The sequence below is a fragment of the Haliaeetus leucocephalus genome, unplaced genomic scaffold (assembly GCF_000737465.1).
Source record: "Haliaeetus leucocephalus isolate CR32 unplaced genomic scaffold, Haliaeetus_leucocephalus-4.0 Scaffold140, whole genome shotgun sequence".
NCBI lineage: Eukaryota > Metazoa > Chordata > Aves > Accipitriformes > Accipitridae > Haliaeetus > Haliaeetus leucocephalus.
The window spans coordinates 15143328-15165901 of record NW_010972576.1 but is presented as its reverse complement, the minus strand read 5'-3'; the positions used below and the strand labels follow the sequence as shown (position 1 = coordinate 15165901).

At 38.1% G+C, this 22574-nt stretch overlaps 1 protein-coding gene across 1 annotated transcript in view; it reads left to right on the top strand.

The window, feature by feature from the left end:
• Nucleotides 1-22252, top strand: part of COL25A1 (collagen, type XXV, alpha 1) — a 307286-nt gene extending 285034 nt beyond the window's left edge. Inside the window, exons 21-33 of the mRNA XM_010561056.1 lie at nt 404-448; nt 999-1076; nt 4750-4794; nt 6379-6423; nt 6729-6809; nt 7549-7611; nt 9326-9376; nt 9741-9767; nt 11891-11971; nt 13919-13954; nt 14825-14878; nt 20105-20158; nt 22169-22252. Of these exons, the coding sequence (XP_010559358.1) occupies nt 404-448; nt 999-1076; nt 4750-4794; nt 6379-6423; nt 6729-6809; nt 7549-7611; nt 9326-9376; nt 9741-9767; nt 11891-11971; nt 13919-13954; nt 14825-14878; nt 20105-20158; nt 22169-22252 (744 nt within the window). The remainder of the gene's footprint in view (nt 1-403; nt 449-998; nt 1077-4749; nt 4795-6378; nt 6424-6728; nt 6810-7548; nt 7612-9325; nt 9377-9740; nt 9768-11890; nt 11972-13918; nt 13955-14824; nt 14879-20104; nt 20159-22168) is intronic.
• The last annotated feature ends 322 nt before the right edge of the window (nt 22253-22574 follow it).

Below are 22574 nucleotides of genomic sequence, written 5' to 3'. Positions count from 1 at the left end.
CTTTGAAACACACCTTTAAAGAAGTTGTTGAGTGTTTTCAGACTGAGTGAGTGATTTCATTTCTCTAGGTTTCTCTCGAAGCTTTTGATGAAAATACCATTAAGAATAGGGAAGTTACACAAATTAGTTAATTGGTAATCTGTCTTTTATTGGTTCTTTGGGATTTCTTATTCCAAATCAATACAGCACTCTGTAACAATTCACACAGAGCTAAATGCATCGTCAACCCTGCCACTACGCAGATTTTGAAGGAATTTTTCCTTTAATTAATTAAGATCCACATTCTGTTTGTGATGAGAGGCCTTTTAAACCGGTTCATTTAAGGTAAACATATTTAAAAGGGAAGAACTACATGATATATTGTCAAATGGCATATCAGTTTTCAAATATCATTTTTACATAGGGTGATACCGGTGATAGAGGTGACACGGGATCTGCAGGTCCACGGGTAAGTCTACTTCTTATTTCAGCTGTTTGTTTTGTACTCTTAGATTCAGTCCACACTATGAATTAAAATTGTAGCAGCAACTCCAGTTAAACTGGTGAAATTGGGCACTTGACTCTGGTGGAAGGTATGTTGCTAACTGGCCTTTAATATGAATAACAGCCCTTGCTACTATTTGAAGTAGTCTCCTGTTCACAGTTCATGGGCAAGATGTTACATGCCAGATGTTCTGACATTGTTCACAGCCAATACAGAATTAGAGTATAGGAACTGCTTAAATATTTGACCTCAGAGGTTTCATATATTCACTTTCCCACTGCAGCACAAGACACTGTGTACTGATTTGCTTGTTTATATTTATCTTTTTTTAAAAATTGTTTTCCTTTAAAAACAATCTTTAGTTTAATGCTAACTTTTGTGGTTTGTAGTAATATATTTTAAGTACAACAAGATTCCAACACCGCACAATCAAGTCAAAGCATGTGTCAGTAGTTAAGTGTCTAGAATAGTCTTTGGCAGGTGTTTCAAAATTTTTGTGGAAAATATATTACAGGGACCACCTGGGCAGAAGGGTGACCAAGGTGCAACAGAGATAATTGATTATAATGGCAATATCCATGAAGCTCTGCAGGTATGCAAACATTAACAAGGCTGGAGTGGCTTAGTCTGGTCTGGGAAAAAGCAGTTTGACAGCATTGTATTTCTCTTTTGTGTAGACCTTGAAAACATTTTGTGTGCAAAGATTTGCTGAGCTTATTAATCAGGAATCTCTTTCTACACTTGGAAACCAGGTTTTCTGTTTGGTGTTAGACAAACAGTTTCCTTGATAAAATTTAGCTGAGTGAGTTAATTTCATTTCCCCTGGAGAGTATTGACATCATCTAATGAGGATAAAGCTGATTCGTTGCTGGCTCTGGTGCTTAGTGCTGAATTCATGTAATAAACCACATACATAAGTTCAACAGAAGCGTCTGCTTTTCAGTTCACATAGTATAATATTGACATTTCTTTTTTTCTTCCTTTTCCTCCTCCTCTTCCTATAAAATACAAAGAGCAGAATATTTGAGATTTGGAAACCTTGTAACATGGTTCCATTAGCAAGCTGTGGATTCAATCAGCAACTTGAGTATGTTAAATAGACCAAGCACCAGTCTTTCCACTTACTCATTTCCAGAAAACTTATTTTGACTGGTGTGCAGAAAAGTGTAGAGGATTAAAGTGGGGTTACAAAAAGAATGAATGAGTGTTTGCATAAAAGCAAAGTACCAAGTTGACATATGTCATTGCAGTCAAGGTGATTTACATTGCAGTATACTCAGATGCAAATTCTGTGCAGTATAACTCCACCAAAGTGAATGGCTTGCTTATGTGCAACTGAAGACTGAATTTGGCTCATTGTGCATCTGATCATTTTCTCACTGAAGCTGCTGAACTCTTTTTCTTGCATTTACTCTGTGGGAGTGGATAGATGTCTGGCCAGTCATTTGGTTTTCAAGACTCTTTTGAAAAATAAAAAATCTCACTGCCTTTACTAAAATCTAAAAGCCTGTATGTCGTTAAGGCTAAGTCCACTCTCATTGTGAATGGTGTCTATGGGGAAGTCCACATAGGTATGTTGTGAGGCTCTGCATTATATCTGTCTCATTTGGTTTACTTTTAAGGGAATTCAAACACACAACTTTCAGTCTTTTAAATCACTCTCCAAGTTAGATGCCTAAAGTAGCCTGAAATTAATGTTGCATATTACCAGACACAGATTGACTGGGGGCTTTAGCTCCTTATCTCCTGCATTCTGTCTTTGTATCTTAACTCTGGCATCAATGTTACTTTCAAGCTTCCTCAGAAAAGCTGCAGCGCATAGAGTCTTAAAAAGAGACTAAAGCCTATTGCAGTGGTTGAAACATATTAGGAGGCCCTTATCCCATTGTAAATCTTTTCAAATGTCATCACCTTCTCATCCAGGGCAACAAATAATTGATATTAATGGGAATGGCTGTGCAAGGATGGTATAATTGAGATTATATAGGATCAGTCAAAACTATCCTTGCCAAATCCAGCTCAGTCCTTTCAGATGGCAAGCACCCGTTCCTAAGTCTCCTGGTGCCAAATTCTTAGGGGCTCTGAGATTTCCAGGTCTCCCATAGAAGTAAATAAGAACTTTCAGTGCTCAGCACTGAGTTGTGAACTTGTGCAGAATTTGGCCTGCTGGTTTAAGAAGTTGACAAGAGTTTGCAAGATCTGGGCTGCCTGTCTGGTTTTTTTTAGAATTTAGTAATAAATCATCAAGCAGCCTAGAAGCTTCAGAACAATTTAGTTACTTTGCCTTGTGCCTCCTACTCAATCTCATGTGTCAGTGGAGAATAAGATGTCTTAATCCATCAGTGCTGAAAACTGCGATCTTAAAATTATCATCATAGTTCGAGCAAGACCCCTGCTGAGTGTAAGTGGCTTTCACTTGGAGGACCAGATACAAAATTCATGTCTCTATCGAAATTGCTCTTCAGACCTATTTTGCGGAATTTCCTAAGGGAAAAGGCAGTAGCTGCAAAAGTTTAACCTTTGTAGGAACTTTTAGTCATCATTTATTTGATCTCTTAAATTGTACGAGAACCTGCAGTCTTCACCTATGTAAAATCCTGATTCTCATAGAAGCCAAGCAGCTAGTACAACAATGGGAGTTCAAAATAACCTGCTTTTTACTCTTATTTTTTGGAGGCATGGTGTCTCCCAGATGCAGCATAGGTTTTGTAGAGATGATAATAGTAGAAGCAGAATAATTTATATATTTGTTCAATTCTGGTAACGGTGTCTCTTGTTAATACATTTTGCCAACAGAGGATTGCCACCCTGACTGTCACGGTAATTCCTATTGCATGACTTACTGTGTGTTGTAGAGCTTCCTTGTGTTGAAGCATGTTCATAGTTCTGGTAGTTCAGGACATGCCTTCGTTGGATGTCGACCTGGTTCATCATCAGATGTATTTATTTATTTGCTTGGTGTTCCCATAACAGAGAACCCATTGTTGAAATCCATTCAACAATGGAACCAGTTCTGCTCCTGCTGAATTAATGGCAAAACTTCAGTTCACTTAAGTAAGACACCAGGAAAATACAGATCTCAATATTTCTGTAGGTACACAGATAGCTGCTTTGGAATTTTTGGTATATGTTCCCCTCTGTGTGTGTCTACATGGGAGTCAAGCAAAAACATGAAGCAGGATTTGAGTACCAAACAATTTTCTATTATCAACCTTATTTTCAGGGCAGAAATTCAGTTCTTTCAAATTGGCTTGTGAAGAAACTTCATTTGGGAGTTTTCAGACTGGATGCAAATTAATTATTTTCTGAAAAAAAGGCCTGTTTCAGTTAACTATAAATAAGTAAAGCTAAGTACAAAGCCTAAGTATGAGGAATTTTCTTGTCCCATCATATCAGATCTCAGAAATAAAGATAAATTTTCCAGCACCTGTCCCCAAAATATGTGGATGACTGAACACTCCAGTGCTCTTACTCCAGCCAATTTCTGTGGGAGGTTTAGCCACATCAGGTCAGACACCATTTCTGAGAGCACTGACACGAGCTAGGAGATGCTTACAGTATTGCAGGTTCAGCCTTTCCTTAAAGCTGCAGACTTGGTATAAACAAATAATTTACTCTTCTTTTTGTTGCAAGTTCTTCTCTGCAAGATTGCTGTTAGTCCTGTTTTCTGTACAAGTGCTGCCTTTATATTAATGGAAGGGATTTGTAAATGTTGTTGGTTTTTTTAAAAGCATCCCCACTGTGCACCATCGAGACAAATATTTGATATGTGACACTGTGTTCACAGCCTGAGGTAGAAATGAAAGAAATAGTTCCAACTTATTCCATGGCAATTTCACGAAGCACAGCATATTCCCAAATGCACTTAGCATCTTTTAGCAGAATTGTCTTTGCAATCAGTTGGAGATTTCTCCCGACCTTGGGTTGTTTTGGATCAGGATGTGAGGGCCGGCAAATGTGGCAGAGGTGAGTTTTGGTGTCCCTGCCGTTAAGAGGAGCTTTGCCATTTCATCAATAGGAGCAGCAGGACTTCATTATAAAATATGAGCTGTACTGTTATTTTAACATTGGTTTTTGTGGTACCCTTCTGGTCATTGAGAGTTGTCATAAATTAACAACTTGTCCATAACTGGTCTTGGTTCCCCTTGTGTTAAAAATCTAACTCATTTTGTTACGGTAGCTATATTAACATTCAGCCTGTGTTTACATGGCAAGGCCTGCAAGAATTTATTTAAAAGCTGAGGGGTTTGTATTTTTCTGTTTAGGGGCCACCAGGACCACCAGGACCCCAAGGGCTGCAAGGGCCAAAGGTGATCTTCCTTATTTTACCCATTGTATCTTAGGGGTGGAGCTGTTTTCTGGTTTTTTACTAATGTGTGCATACAAGTACATGGAGTTCTCCTGTACAGCATATTTAACTGTAATTTTACCAAATATGGCATGTTTCAAACTTCATCCTAGCCTTTTGAAATGTAGCTTTCCAGAACAGGTGCTTTGTTTAGTTGGCACACACGGATGCTCAGCTGAGAACCAGCAAAACTAATTAGTACTGAAACAGGGCAGAAGCATCTCCCCCATGGATCTGCACTGAGGCTGTTCCCCAGGACTTTGCAAAGTAGCAGCACAACCAGACAGTGGCTCCTATGCATCACTTCTGGCTGGGTGGGAATGAGGTAGGCAAAACTGTGTGCCAGGCACCACTGGCCACAGTGTGAGTGCATGTGAATGCAGCTTTTATATTACGGTGGTGCCCACCCAAATAAGCACAGTATTTTCTGATGTCAGTAAAAATTAAAACATGCACACGTGGGTAGGAGCCTGGCTGCAAACCCAAGCCTGCTAATCCCACCTGGCTGGTGCTATGCGCAGTACCAGAACTGTTAGTGAGCAGCCCACACAGAGACAATGAATACCATATGCTGCACTGTTCTATAAAATTTAAATAATAAATTTGCCTATACTTAAAAAAAAAAAAGTGTCGCAGTTAGTGGATCCTCCTTAAATTGGTTTTAAATTAGTTGAGATAAATCTCCTATTTCTTAAATACTAGATATATCGTATCTTCTATTAGTGACTCTAAGCTCTTCCAAGAGTAAATACCTGTTGCTTCAATAACAATACTAGAGACTTCAATTTTAGGCTTCATCCAAGGGATCATATGGAAATACATCACATTATACATGTTAATAGTTTTGAGAAATTGTGAGAAACCAGAATGGAATACACAGTTAAGTGTGCAGAAATGGCTTTCTGCGTTAGGATCTACCCAGCATTTCTGCAGCCTGGAGTATGTTGGAAAACACAAAGGAGTTGGAGTGTGGAAGAGGTTGTGTTCCCTCGTATGGGTGAGCATTCTCATTCGAAATTAATGACATAAAGCAGAATTCAACCTTACAGGAGTTTGTTTCCAGTATCAGAGTCTCTACCCATCAATATAACTTGCTCCCTTGGAGAATGCTGTTCAGGAACCGGTCATAGGGCAATGTTGTGAACGTGAACTCCTTCACTGGGTGATTTATATTAGCCAGGGAAAGAAAACATTAAGTTTCTGTCTAACCTACATATGTAGAGAACCATGATTCCGCATTTATTCCAATAACTGACAAGGTTTCCATTAGATTGGGGTCTTTTAACCAGGATTCTGAGGTTTCTTCTTTTTCCTTTCTTTTTTATGCACTTGTCTGGCCTTTATACAACCCAAAGTTTGTGTAATGGCCTAATCAGCAGGGCTATTTATTCAATATGTTGCATATAGGTATTATACATATATGCTGTTCTTTTTGACAGAATATTCTCTGGTGGTAGTGGTGGTGTTAATTATGGCAATTTCTCTGGCTCTTTCTTCTAACATCTGGGACAACTGGGATAATCCAATTCCATCTTATCTTTTGCAGGGTGAACCAGGATCCCCAGGAACTCCAGGTGTTGATGGGGAGCAGGTACATTATGCATAAATCATGTAGTGAAGATCATGTGAGCAACCATAGGTTATTTCAGGAGATTATTTCTGTGATCCCACGTTGTAGCTTAGATTTCATAATCTAAATAATAATGATAGTAATTAATAAAGATCATTATTATGTAGCTGCATACTCTGCGGTCTAATAATGGCTGCATTTCTACATATTAATAACAAAGGTCAAGCCATAGAATGACTTACTCTGCTTATTAGGATCAAAGCTAGAATTCTGTTGGTGTGTCTGGGTTTTTTACACATGACTTGCTGAATAAGTACATATTTTAGGGTCCTAAAGGCTCAAAAGGAGATACAGGTGATCCTGGAATGCCTGGAGAAAAGGGAGGAATTGGACTGCCTGGCCTGCCAGTGAGTATGAAAAATAAATTAATTTTAGCCAAAATACTTGTATTTTTTTCTCTCTTCCACTATCAGGAGTTTCCAACAGTGCTGATAAATTGCAAATGGGACAGAAAGCACTGGGGAGGAAAATTCTGAGATTGTTCTGCAGCTAATCTAGGACGAGGTGTAAGATTGTCGGAACTTTTCATTGCTCTTACAGTCAAACAGAATATCGCTTTGGGAAGAGAGAGTTTAGTCGGCATGCTGATCAGATTTGTACCTCTCTTGAAATGTATAGCACAACTTGGGCAAGTGTAGCTTGTAGGAGAAAGGAGCTATGTTTTGAACACTTGTCAGCAATTTCAGATGACTTGGAGGAGGGAGAGAAAATGCATCAATATTTATGGGATGCATTCTTCCTATATACATATATATGTACAAATGAAATTTCTCAGTAAAAATAGAAACAATTCCAAAAATGTATCCATAGTACAATATATCATGAATGGAGTGCCAGCTTAAGGACTTGTCGTAAATATCATGCCACAATTCATAGCTGACAATATAAAAGCATACCTTTACAGTTGTTAACAGTTATTAATAAAGTAACGCCAAAATTAAAAAAAAAAAAGGAATTCCATTATGTGTGCTGTATTATTCTTTTTAAAAAAAATATAATTATTTGCAAATAAATATTATCATTTCTAGATTGATTGCTAATAAGAGTAAAGCTGTTGATAAACGCTGTTTTGTAATGATTTTGTAGGGAGCCAATGGTATGAAAGGCGAAAAAGGAGATGTTGGTTTGCCTGGTGCCCAAGGTCCTTCAGTAAGTCTCAGTGTGGTGTTGCAGTGAACACAGTAGTCCAGTAATGGTTCTCCAGCTTTTGATTCTGAACAATACTTAATATTCATGACTGATCTTTCCTGACATCCTTCATGCTTCCTACACTTGAACTTTAAAAACATTTTTCTTCTTTGAATAATTTGCCCTTTTGAGAATGAACAGACTTCTGGTCATAGAACTAAATACTGTTTAAGAAATTCTAAAGATATAATCCTGTTCTGTTCTATTCTCTCACTATGAACAACAGTCCTGCTCACTTCAGTGAAAGCCTTCTGGCTCTCTAATGGATCAAAAGCTAAATGCTTTGCAAGATAAAATAGAGAGATAAAACTGATTTAAAAAAAACACCAACAAAACCAGATCTCTCTCAACACCTTGTATTCTGGGGATCTCAGAAAGTCCAGTGAGAACCAGAGTAGACCAACTTCAGCAATGTCAGGAATAGGGACATGTGACCCAAGATAGAGACTAGTTTTACGAGACCAGACATTATCTTGATTTTTCAAAGCATTGTAAAGGCATTACAAAAAAAAAACCAAACCCAAACCAAAACACCTCCCCACGCAACACCTTTATGATATGGGTCATTAACATTATCAGGGCACAGTAAGTTAGGAACCCTCAGAGCAGAAGTTAACTACCACTACCTTGTCAGTGGTGACATGCCCTGGGTATTTGGAGCCATAGCTCTGAGGAGTCAAAAGACGTTACCCTCTGCCATCGCAGGACACGCTGGGCACCCTGTATCTCTGAGTCTCTTTCTCTAAATGAAGATTAACTTGTTACAAATTAATTCACTAACTCATTCATCTTGTTCTGATTGTTTTTCCTTGAAACAAGGCTTTCAAGTTTTCAGGAGATTTCACAGATGGTGGAATCTCTGTCTTACATTTCAAACCTCATTTTGTTACCACTATTGCCATCACCAACAGCTAGCGTAGCAGAGGGAATGCGCATAAGTCTGGAGACCTGATTTAGCATCCCTGTTGCCACCTTGCAGGTTACAATAACAGCCCTTTGGGATTAAACCCAGGAAGAGAGGTGATATTAAACTGTAAATATCATCATGAAATTCTCTTTCATGGATTTGTTAGGAACACAGAAAACCAGCACAGAATATGCATGCACTAAATGCTGAGCAACCTGATTACCTATTTTAATGACTTTAGGAAATTCTTGGTACAAGTGGGTTAAATGAAATAAAAGGAGAGACAAAAGGCAATTTTGAAAATATGCCAAACCCTAGCTTGAATTTAGTATCTTTTCCATTCATCAGTATTGGGGAGGAATAAAATCATACATCATCTTCTGTTTCTGTAGATTATGTAGTACAGAGACAACTAAGGAGCACATACCATAAAATATTAAAAGTTCAAGCATCCCTGCTCAGTACTGTTTGTCTTAGATCTTTTTTTCCCCATAGTGTCTTAAAGTGTATCTTAGGCCCTAGGAATAAGAGTCAGGAGACAGGCACGCTGCCATACGGCACAGGCAAATCTAAACTTCAGGTACCCTGTCTTTTGAATCAAAATAACTCCCATTCCTAAACCCCTTTCTAGATATGCTGTCAATGTGCACCGTTGCATTGCTATGTTTGTGAGTGCTTACCAACAGAAGAAGGGGCAGTCTGACTTCTGGTATTTGTGAGGGAGTTCTTTACTCTGCATGATTTAATGCTGTTGTTTTTTATCTGTAGATGATAGGACCACCAGGACCACCAGGGCCACATGGTCCTCCAGGCCCTATGGTAAGCTTGGGAGGAAGAGCGGGGCTAGAAAGGCCTTAAGCCCTCTTGTAATTTTAACGCCTGCTTAATAGAAGTGATATGAGAGTATGTGGTACCATTAGAGAGGGAGCTAATTTTAGGACCTTTTCTGCATGTCTTAAAATTCATAGGAAGTAGAGAAACAAATTGCACCTGCAAATGTTAGTGTTAACATGCTAGTGGTCTGGTTCCTTCTCTGAATCAGGTGTTTACAGTTGCTTTACTGGCAGCTGCATTTCATCTGTGAGGACAAAAATACAGGTGCAACTTGCACCCCTACAAAGCAAGAAACTATTAAAAACTTGTGGCATATTTTTGTAATGAAAAATGTTATCTTTATTTTCAGGGACCTCATGGACTGCCTGGCCCAAAGGTAAATTAATGGCTGTCTTGAATAGTCATGCTTTTGATGTCTGCAAAGTCTTGATGTCATGCTTTGTTCTTTAATGCATGCAGCTATGTTTTGTCTTATGTCTCATTTAATAAATGTTTCTGATATTCTTAAACCTTAAAGCAGATTTTAATATTAACAGATAGCTTAAAAGCTTTTTAAATTTTCTGTGATTGTTTCTGAGTAGTATTTCTCCTGAACATTGGCTGAATCCATTTTTTTGTATTAATATTTGTGGTGTGGCACTAAATTATTTAGTTTCATATTTATAGGCAAGTTGCTCACCATTGCAATTGCAATTGGAATTGCTTTTGAACACAGAAGCGTGTGATATGCTCAGGAAATGGAGTCAGATAACTCTTCTTCATTTATGCTCTCTTGCATCTCCTACTTCTTCCAGTATGAATGGCCTTTCACCTTCTCAAGTGCCATGTAGTTTGCTGACCAGTTCCTTCACACATTATGCAAGTTCCCCATCACAAACTCATGTGTGTATTTTCATGTTTTCCAACCTGGAATCCCTGATCAGGCAGGTCTGCAATACTATTTGAACATTTTCCACAGCATAGTACATGAAGATACACTGTAGGGACTCTCTAAGCCCCTGAAAACAGCTCAGAAGGAAGTTTTGGCAGAGTTGGAATATTTTAATTTGTGCTTTAATTCAGTAATCACCAGTAAACTAAAATTCATTGTGACATTACAGCATAGTATTCATTAGGGCCAGCAGTGTTGTCAGGCATGATCATTTTAATCACTATGGCTCCCTAATCACATGCATCTTTCTCAAAAAATAAGTAAGAGGAGGGAGGGGGGGATTATTTAGTTTTTGGATTTTGTTTTGGTTTTTTTAAGGTATGAGACAGAAAATTACAGGTTTGACTCATTATGAGACTGTTTGTGTTACCTTGGCACAAGAAGCCTGAGTCATAAATCATTTTTTTAAGTCAAGTCTGTTCCATCAGCACCAGCCCTGCCTTACCTCAGGCTTTTGGCCTGAGACTCAGGCTTTTGTGAGATTTCTCAGGTCTGTTTCCAAAACTTCAGCGTTTTCAGTGCTACTGCTCTGACAGTCACATTGAGTCAAATAGAAGAAGAATGAAGAAATGGCTACTTAGGCAGGGTGCAAAGCAGGCAGATGATGTCTGGAGTTACTTAAAGCAGTAGACTAGATTCTGTTGAGATTTTTTTTTTTTAAATGAATATGATATAAGGTAACATAATACATCAAAGGGAAACCTAGGAGCAAGGCCATGAGGAGCAGCCTGGATGAAATACCCACATATTTCTGTTTCCCAAAAGAGGCAGGTGTGGTCAGTACTCTTTTTGACTGGGCAGCCCTCATGCTGAGGTAGTTTTTCATGACATGAGAATGATTTATTGGCAACTCCAAGCCCAACATTATATGCTTAGTGATGTTTAATGTAATAGCCTATGCATAATTTAACAATCACAACGAGACAAGTGCCATTTCTTACATTGTTTAAACTTCTCTGTATGAACACAGAAACTATGGAGCTCCCAAATAGCTTGGCATTGTATAACCTATACTGCTTCTTTTAATTTGTTACTGTTTAATTATGTATGCTTAAAGGTTTAAAATATCTTTATGTAAGATTTTGCTGCAAATTCCAGTTTGCCATAAGAAAAAATATTGCTTCCTTAAAAAACGTACTTTTCAGGAGATCCCACTGTAGAAACCTGCAGTTCTGAGGCTTATTTTTCTGAAAGTTTTCCTTCAGTTTGAATTATCTGTGTGGGATGGTTTATGGGATTTGAGGAAATTCCAAAAACCCCTCAAACTCATGCTTAATTCAAACCATCTAACTATAGTGATAATTATTAGGAAAAGATTCAAAAGAACCTGTTACTCATAAGTTTCCTTTAGTTTTTTTCACATAGATTTTAAATCTCCAGCAGACACCTCCCAGGTGCTTTTGCCCACTACTTTATCCATATGTAAATTGCCAGGAAGCTGAGAAGGTTGAATTTGTGTCCTTGTTTCAAACTGGAATTTGCAGCCATTTCTGAGACTGGCTTCTTCTATCCCAGCTTAAACACCCATTATAGCACCAAAAATTTGGCATTTATACTTTTACGTTTAGGGTGAACCAGGGTTAAATGGTCTTAAAGGATTGAAGGGTGAACCAGGTCAAAAGGGTGACAGAGGGCCCCTTGGTCTTCCAGTAAGTAAAAAAACCCAACTATTCAATCTCAGTGCAAATCACAAACTTCTCTTTCTACTCCTGATGAACAACTCTGGTTTACTCAACAGCATACACAGAATATACTAGGTTAGAGCAGAGCATCAGTCTTGGTTTTTTTACCCCAAATCTGTGCTATTGTCCAAAGTAACATCCTGTAACAACCAGTGCTGTCAGGTTTTTTTTGTTATGTGTCAGTTGAAAGTGTTCAGTGTCACAAGGATGCCATCAGCCCCATTACATTAGTCATATTGTTATTTAAGTGTTGTATGGTGTTTGCGTTAAAAAAGGAATCTTCCCTTTTCCCCCCATGTCTTCAGTTATTCTTCCCCTGTTTTCACTTCTGCAGTTAAAATGCAGAGGTCTAACTGAGGAAAGTTAAAAATTGGTTTAGGGAATTTTATTTTTTTTTCTCATTCATTAAGGATGGTGGGTTGTTTCTTTTACCTTGTTCTTTAAAAGATTTCCATTCTGAGTGTTTGGCATAAATTTTGTCTTAGAAAGAAATGAAGGACCTTAAAAATAAATTTTCATGTGGAAACAATATGGTTCTTAAAATTTAGGTTGACAAAAGAGCAAATACTTTGTGTGCTTACTTTGTGTGCATGAAAGCACTCTGACAAGTTAGTTTTATTTTTTCCTCACAAAAAGAGTTTGGTTTTCCCTTTTTTTTTTTCTTCATGTGAGGATTACTCCATGTGATTACATTGTTAATAGTAAAATGGAGGAAAAAGGCTTAGTTGACCCAAAGGAACCCAACCCCCTCTGATTAATATTTTCAAGAATTATGTGCAGGGCCTCTGGACAAGGTCAGCTTCACTGAGAATTTTAATTTATTTTGGAAAAAAAAAAAAAAGATAATTTTCAAGTTGACAGTTACAGCTATGTAGAGAGGGAGCTTTGGAGGTCTGAGCCAACCCCCTGAAAATGGCTAAAAGGAAGAAGAAAGTTTTGTATCTGCCAGAAATGTTTGTTCCAACCCAGAGCAAAATATGCCATTAGTTTTTCAACTGTATATAGATCTTGTCTTGCTCCTGCTTACTACTTTTTCTAAATGTCATTTTAAGGAGCAAAGTCTACGTATTTGACTTTCTAAAAATGGCTCATTTTCACCGTTAATGAGGTTTTTTTGGGGGGGGTGGGTTTGGATTGGGGTTTTTTTGGCCCAGATTATTCCCTATGTCCCAAATAGTTTTGGTTCCCCTAGCCCCAGCATTACTGCCAGCAGTGTTGGGATAGTCGAGCAGATCCTTCGGTGCTGCTCTGTTATTCGCATAAAATCCACCAGAGGTCAGCCCGTCCCCAAGGATGCTGAAGCAAATAGCCCGAAGTGCCGGGTGCTACCCACTTCCAGCCCTTGACTGTGCTCTGAACTGGGAGTATATTGGGAAAACAGGAAACGTGATTGTCTCCCGGGCTCTTGGAAATGAATGAAGCCATTGTAGTCAGGATCCAGATTTTGTTGGCTGCATAACGCAGTATTCTTGCACTTAAATACTTCCTATCACGCTTAACATACATTTTTCTTTCTTTGTGTAGTATAGTATTCACTATTGTCATTATTTACAAATTAGAAAGCATGCAAGTAAATTACAAAGTAAATATTTGCGTGTTAAGGCTCAAAAACACCCTGACATCTGGTGTTTGTAGCACTCCTGTAGCTTGACGTTATTCTGGTCTAATATAACTGTGATGTGAAGGCAGGGGCGGGTCAGGGATGTTACACTAATGTGAGAATGGAATCAGGCTCTTGATGTTTTATGTGAATTTTTAACTAACATGCTGTAGTAATGTGATACCCATTCCAGAACCCTGTCACAACTTGTACTGTACGTTTGAATTATGTTTATTCATCAGCACCACTTACTAATCTCACGTTCTTGTCATTCGTGTTGTACCCATCATCCATGCTTCCACCTAACCACACAGGGAGCATCTGGCTTAGACGGAAAGCCAGGACCCCGGGTGAGTCCCTCGTCTTTCTGTGTTGCTCTTCGTTCCCGAGTCCGTGTGCTTTCCAGCGGCTCCGCCGGCCACGCTCACACACTGCACAGAGGAAGGAAGGTCAAACGCCGCAGGCATTTTCCATGCTGTATAAGAGGGGGCTTCGAGCAGACTCTTAGGGCAATGTGTGTGGGAAGGAGAATGTCATTCTCTGTAGAAGGAGCTCTGAATCTTAAAGAGGCAGTTTGGTTTTGATTTTTGGTTGGACAACTGCCTTGGTTGGGGTGCTTACTTTCCTGAGTAAGGTTAGGGATTTAGTTTACACATGAAAACATACTTGTTCAATGCTAATATGGAATCAGTGAAATGGGTGCAGACGTGTGCCGCAGGCATTCTCATATTAAACATAAATGTTAAGTCATTTGCTTCTGATAATGATAAAGAAATTTATAAATGAAAGAGGAGTAGAGTTATGTATTTGAAGGCTTCTGTAAGATTGCCGTTGATCACTACAACAGGTAAGTCCACCTGTAAGGACATTGCAATTTAAATAATAATCAATGTTTTAAAAAAAAAAAACAACTTTGACCCTTCCATTTTTCCTGGCAAAATTTCCTTCAATACATTTAAAGTCTTTGTACATCTGATGGCTTCCATGAATAAAGTAAAATCCAACTGAAAGACAGATGGGTTACCTCAGAACAGGAGAGCTTATAGGTGGAGTTTTGAAAGCCAAATGGATTTGTTTGGCCAGGTCCCATCACAATTAAGTCTGAATTTTCAACCATTGAAGACTGATTCCATGTTAGTTCTTGGCTAGAAGACAGCTATTAAAACTAAAGACTTGTAAGAACAAGACCTCTCTCTTACCCTCTTTGTTTCCTTTCATAGGGTGTAGATGGCCCAGTTGGTCCCCATGGCCCTGCAGGTCCTAAAGGAGACAGAGTAAGTATATGCTCTCTGTGCTTCTCTTTACAAAGCGACTGCTGCAATGGCAAAATGTCATATGGCTACTTATAGTGTGCCTAGATGTTACTAAACATAACAGTATCTCCTCTGTGTAAGGATCAGCACAGAAACTGTATATGCGTTCTAGTTAAACACACATTTATCTGTTTAAGGGTTGATTTTGTAACTTATTAACTTCAGAGGAGCTGGTATTTTGTAATGACTAATCAGTAAGAAACTTACAGGATGTTCAAGTTCACGGTGCTACACAGAACATAATTTTGGTTGGTCTCATTATTTTGTCTAAATGGATTGAGAGAACAAACTGGGACAAAAGAAGATAGTGTGATCTGATTATATACGTATGCAATGGCAAAAAAATGAGTATTTCTTACCTGTTTGCACTTAAGTGTTTTTATCTTGAAAAAAATCTCTAATCTCTACGAAATGTAAACTCTTCTTCCGTTTTGGGTTTTTTTTTTAGCTTAGAAGATAGGAGCCCTCCTATTTAATCTGAAATATTCACAGTAAATTTTCTCCAATGGAAATAGGACAGGGACCTTAACCTTTAACTGTGAACCTGTCATCTTTCACAATACAGCCATCAACTTGTACAACAAAACAAAAGATGATACCTTATACTAACTAAACCCTCCAAGGAGTTGCCAGCCTGGAATTTTGTCTCTTTGAATTTCTCACCTTAACAAAACAGCTGTGCTAAAAAGACTTCAGACTTGCTCTATTAGAGATGCAGCCATATGGCACAGGTCCAGTTAGCTTTAGGAGCAGTACATCTGAGAAAGGTATGCATGACTTGATGATTCATTTTTACAGAGCTGTGTGTTGAGAAATAAATAAAAGACATGCACTGTAGTCCAAAATAGGAACAGTAGACTGTAGTTACTACTCAGGCTAGTTAACTGTCTGAAGGACTTGGGTATTTTTCCTTTTTTCCTAGGGGATTACAGATTCAAGTCTTTTTTTCAACTAGGACATAACTTTTTTTTCTATCAACTCTGTGAAGATAGTTGAACATCATCTTCTGAACTTCAGGAAATAATTTAGATGAGATATACATGCAGAAGCATATATAAATACTGTACATTTCATTCTTGCATTATGAACCTTTATCTTGAAGGATCTGCCTATGTACTACCAGTTGAAATTTATTTCAAAAACCATGTGATATAATGCAAACTATTCTTCTAATGTATGGAAGATAACTATAATTGGTTTTTATTATGAAATTATCTGAGGTCATAATAAGTCATACAGCTGGTTCTAGAATCAGGCCTACCACGGCTGTTGACAAGTAGTAGTTACAAAGGGGACAGGAACTTCTGTGATGTAAATTGGTTCAATAATTGCATGAGCACAGAGGGATAGATTTGAAAAAAAATAGAAACTAAGGTGTACAAGAAATTCCTGCACACCCGCCATTTTCTGTGTAGCTAAATGAATGGGAGGAAGTTCACAAGAAAGATGGAAGGTTTTTTCCCAAGCAATCAACTAGCAAGATTATTGCTGTAATTGTTCATTTAATTATTCAATACTGTTTGGCAGAAGTTGTTTGTAGCATAGTTATCTTAACAGGTGTCTGGCATTAATATATGTCTCATTATCTAAATAACAAATCACGTGGTTTTAATGCAGATTTACAGCTTGCATTTGCAACTGATGAACTTGTTATGTGAAAGCAGGAGGAAAACTTTTTTGCCTGCAGACTTCATACTTTGCCTTTTAATTAAAAATGGTGCACAGTGCCACTGCTCACTATCACTGGACAGGATCACATTTTTTCCATACTGATATGAAAAACCTTGGGCCAATATTAACCTAGACAGGCACTAGGGATTCCTAACATGAAACATAACCACGTTCTTAAATCCACATTATTTAAAATTTGGAAAGACAATCTCACTTTAAGAGAATAAACGTAAAAAGCTGGTCAGTATATATTTATGTCTCCTTAAAAGTTAAGGAAAGCAAGTATAATCAAACCGAAGCCTAGTGATTTCTCATATAGAAATCATGGATTCATTTTTGCATAGACTGCATTTGAGGCAATGCTGAATTACTTCTTAGGTAGGACAGACTGTTGTGCAAATTACAGTTGGTTAGTTTGTTTCCAATTTAGCTATTTAATTAAAATAGAAAATATCACAGTCCTTATACAAAACTTATTTAGATGGCAAGAAAGTAGACTAGGAAAACAGTGCATGTCACTAGAAAATAGGAAAACATTAATTTTAGAACAAATGCGCTATTAACTCACTGTGTGAGCTTAACCGTGTAATTTTCTCTCTAAACTTTAAACTGTTCATTGATTATTAAAAGCTAACACAGGATTTAACACTTCCTGAAGTATGATACTGGTGAACATTCCAATACTGTGGTTTTGTGCATTTCTTTTGGTAGAAACAGAAATTGTAATTAACAGTGTGAATTAATACCATTTATTAGGCTGGTGTTTTACAGTCGTTAATAAATTCTTTGGCTATTGAAAATACCATTTTGCTAGGTGCTTAGAGAGCTTTTACTGAGACCATCTTCATTAACTGGAGGAGTTGATCATAACAAGCCTCTGAATCTGGCTGTGTACCTATTAATCTCTCTAATATATTGTCTTGAGAGAAAATAGAGAACATCGGTAAACAGATAAACATCTTAAACTACTACTAGTGAAAGGGGACATGTAAACCTGAAGGGTAACGACAGGCATAATGTGTATCCAACTTGTCCATCTAAAAGAAGCTGAAAGACAAAATTAATGAAATGCTAATTTCCTGAAACTCTTGTCTTGATGGCAAAGACCGGGTTTTGAGCTTGGTTTTGGCTCTCAGATGTGTAGCCCGTGCAACACTGTCATCACTACACATGTTCTGTACTGGGAGGGAAAGTGCATTCTCTTTAATTTGGTTAAAACGTTTGTCACCATGGCAGTGTTATGAAATCTCCATATCAGTCTTACTGGGGACACCATTTATGCAGCGTTATTTGTGCAAATGGTAGTCCATATTCACCCATGATTCAGGAGACTGAATGACATAGGAGGCAAAAACAAAGGCTATGGTTTCTGTGCTTTGGGCACTGATGAATTGTCTTGCAAAAAGATATTAAAAACCTTCTTCAGGTTTGCGAATGTCTGTTTCCCTGAAGGAAATGCTTTATCGTGATGGCTGAGGGCAGTATGCCCGTGACAGTCCATCAATCTTATATAATCCATAAACATTCAGGACCTCATCTGATATTCCAAACACATTTCAGCATGTGCTTTGTATTGGAGGCAAAAAAATTATGAGATACGTTTCTCTAAATATATTCTTACATAACAGATGAGATTATTTCCTAAACTGATACATTGAGTACCTTTATGTCTACCATATGTTTAGCAACGTTATAGGCCTATCTTTAGAGGACTTTTGTACAGTCGTCTTTGCTGTTGAAGATTTAAGAAAAAGATACTTCAATACTTGAAATATGTCAAGACTAGTTATCAAACAGTTATATACATAGGTCAGCACATTAGTTTCTTCTCTTGCAGAAAGTTTTAAAGCTGCAAGGGATTTACTGTTTTGAAAATCAGCTGTTACTTCCCAATACCTCCTATTGTTCTGCAAGGGCATCCAGCCTAAGAGCTGCTCAGAAATGGCTGGACATTAACAGAATCCAGAAAGATCACACATTACACATCTAATCACCACTAGACTGAAGTGAGTATAGACAGTGTCCACCTATGTAAAAATATGAAATATCTAAAATAAATCAACTGTCAATTACTCTGACAAACTCCTTACTGCTGTGATTATTCACCAACAGGATCAGACTCAGTTTATTCTGCTGCCTGCTTTTTTGTATTATCCAGTCAACAAAATTGAGACTTGGCAGCCCATTTTCAGAGCTGTGCTAAGGGACTTGGCTGTGCTGATGATCACCACTATTAATTAAGCACACATCTACATTTCTGTCTTGTGCTTTTAATAATAGAGTAATCAATTAACAATGAGTAGTAAATAACCCAGGTTTTTAGAGGATCTCGTACACAGAATTGTCTCAAGAGCTTAAGTGCAGCAATTGCTAGGATGAAACACAGCATTTCTGTGTGCCAGAAGCCTTGCACAAAGCCTTGCATTAGGCTATGTTAAGGAAAGGAGGCGAAGAAGGGATCCAAATAACCCTACGTAACAAATCCAAAGTAGGAGCTCTGAAAACTGGAGGTGGTCAGGACTTTTTTTTTAATCTCATCAACACTCTGAGCAGTTTAGTTCTCTCAAGAGAGAGTATGGCTTTTCTGCTGAACTGTATTCAGAAGAAACAGCACCACAGTCTGAAACAAGACTGCTGCCCGCACCTACTTACTAGCCCTGCCTCACTAACAAGCTGACAGAGGGCTGTGCTCGCAGTTACAGGGGCTAATGTTGGCTGACTTGGGAAGTTTAACTCCATATCAATCTTGATGAAGAACAATTGGAGAGCAAAGATGATTGCTACTGTCAGCCTGAAATCTGTCACCTTGAAATTTCACTTCATTTGGAAAAGTTTTCTCTATATTAAACTTGCAAAATGATTTTGGTAGCATCCCTCTGGAAACTGGTAATTTTTCCATAGATTTTAGTGCAGCATGACATCAAACTTCTGGAGTAATCTCTGTACTTGTTTGTCTTGCACATTAATACAGTTGTGATTTAATAAACCAGGGTATTTATGTCACTAATCTAGAATCCAATAGAGCAGTTAGCAACACAGTAAAGTGCATGGGATAATCTTCACAATGTCACTGTTAATAGCATTGCCTGCATAAATACAAGCTTTGATTGACACATTTTTGCTTGTCACTGTGTTGCATCTCAGCTGCTGTGCTGGAGCTTGATGCTCTATATCCTCAGTTGTCATTACAACACTGGATTTTTACTGAGTGTGATGTTGTAGCTGTTACAAGCTTAAAATTTAAATTGGTGCAACTTCAGTTTGAAAAAATATTTTCAGTTACTGATGGATTTAAAAACAAATGTAGTATCATATATCCGAAAGCTCATTTTGCCTAGAAACTAATACACACCTTCTCTTCGCCCCCTGAATCATTTGATAAAAATAAACAAGCTTGGATATTTTTCACTCAAAAGATTTAGGAATGCATAACTTTAACCTAAAGCACTTGGTAGAGATTATTTCTATCTAAGATAGACAATGGTTTTGTTTGCTTGTTCTGTAATCTTTTCTTAGGGTGAAAAGGGAACTGTAGGTGACCCTGGACCCAGAGGACCATACGGCTTGCCTGTAAGTTGCACGTAGTTTGTACACATCGTGCTTTTCATCACGCCTTGATTAAACGTTGTGTGCTTTATGACTGCTTTTCACCTAGCAATACAATTATTTGGAAAAGGCAAAGATAGATAATAATCCCTGACAGCGGAAGGTCACTGGTCTGTACCGCAGACATAGATTCCTACCCGAGCACATGGTCATGCAAAAGTAATGAAACAGACCAGACATGAACCAGCAAGAGAGAGGAAATCCAGAATGCGGGTGCTCCTGTTTCTGCAGCCTGTGGCCATCAGCTGTCTGGGGACCATGCAAGAGTGGCAGGAGGTCAGGATGAACAGTGGAAAGGTGTGATTTTCTTAATGTCAGTAAACTGCTTGGATTTCCGTGCTGCAAGGCTACTTCACCATTATATCTTTGTTTGACACTTCAGAGACCAGTTTTGTTTTAATTTCTGTGGTGTGTGCTCAGAAGCAATTTCAGAAGTTCATTGTTGATCATTCATAGGTGGAGATGGTATGCTTTAAATCAACCATTTAAATGATATCATCTGTTTCTAAAATATGAGTGAGAACTTCCTTTGGCCTAACAAGGATAGCCCCAATAAAATCAGCTGACTTACTCTGTTTACTTTGCTGATAACTGGGTCAGGTGTGTACACATACATGTCTGTTCCATACTTTGACACAAGAAAAGCCATGTAAATGTGCTTGGCCAAGCACAACCAGCCTTTGCAAGAGACTTGCGCTGTTTCCATACCCTCTCTAGTCTAATCTGTTTGATTAATTAATTTAAGCTGGAATACAGACTCGTGGTTTAATTGGATCCATTTAATTGGATCAGGAGTCAATGACTAGAGACAGTTTTCAGGCTCTGTGGAGTGTTAAATTAGCTTGCAGTGCATGTTTATCTGAGGGTCACTTTTGTGAGTTAAATTAAAAAAAAAAATCCAATTCTGTTTCCCCTTCCTGTGAACTAAAAATGAAAAATGATAGGCTTTCTGTATTTTTAGCTTGCTCCTGGAATCTGCGTACAAATGTAATTTTACAGTCAAGCAAAATTTTACAGTCAAGTTATCAGTTCCTGGAAATGTTAAACACTGACAGAAATGTCCTTCACTAACAGCAATGCTGTGTGTACAGCCTTAGCAACATGGGGTACCACAGTATAGAGGGATCGCAGAAGTCGGGCATCCAGGCGGCCGATGGTATCACAGCTTAGGGACACTAATGTAGTTTATATGGTTCTTTGGCAGGGCAAAGATGGCGAGCCTGGCCTTGATGTAAGTAATATGTATGACCAATGCACTCTTAATGGTAGGTAAGCGTCTTTCTAGAAATAGCTTACTGAGTGTTATACCTTTGTTTCCATTTAGTGTGCATGCAGTACATACAGAGAGTGAAATGCTGCATTTGCTCTCTCTCTATGATAAAGAGGACAAAGATTATGCAATATATGGCCCTTATCGACAGACCCCAACAGATATAGTGCTTAGTAATACAAGTAGCTGGTTCTTTGGAACTCAATAGGCTGAAAAACTGTGCTTGGTAAGAAAATATTCAGACTTGTGACTCAGCTGTAGAAGCACAAGGAGTCACTAACATCTGGTTAAGTAAATTTATCCTAATTAAAGAGAATAATTCCATAACCTGTAAGGGATAAATTTCAAAACATAGGCTCTTTCTTCAGCATACTAAAAAGACTTACTGAAAGCCTTTTCCTCTAGTCCTACACTGAAACCTCTAACTTGGAGGAGTCTTTTCCAGAATGTACATATGCTACATAGCATGGACTATTGCCATTTTGAGTGATATGATTTCTTTCCATTGCTGGCAAAATGACTCTACCAAACACTATGACTTGTCTCACAGGCTCTTGTGTGCATGCGTGTGTGCACACATAACACACATATACATACAAAGCATGTAGTGAAATCATCTTTTTTTATGTTTTCCAAGAGTATTTGAAAGCTTAACCTGCATGTGACTAAAAGTCGACCTATCTTTGTCCATTTTGTTTTTATAGGGTTTCCCTGGTCCTCGAGGAGAAAAGGGTGATATAGGAGAAAAGGGAGAAAAGGTGACCACAGTGTTATTAACTGTTGCTTGATTCCTCAGCCTAGTCAGTTCTGCTGTCTTTATGCTATAAATTGTCCCATTAAAACTTATCTTTGTTTCTACTGTGTGCCAAAAGGCAGGTCACAGATACATGCTAAGCAAAATCATGAAAACCCACAAAAATTTAGGCACAGAACTAGTAATATCAACATGTCCTAAAGCACAGCTTGTTTTTAGGCTCATTTTCTCCAATCCATCCTACACTTGCTGAAAATCCTTGTCAGCCTGAAATTTTTAATGCAGACATCACTGAAATGTGTCATTGTGGTAGTAATTTTATACTGAAGACCCCAGCTCTGTTCCTTGGCAGTATT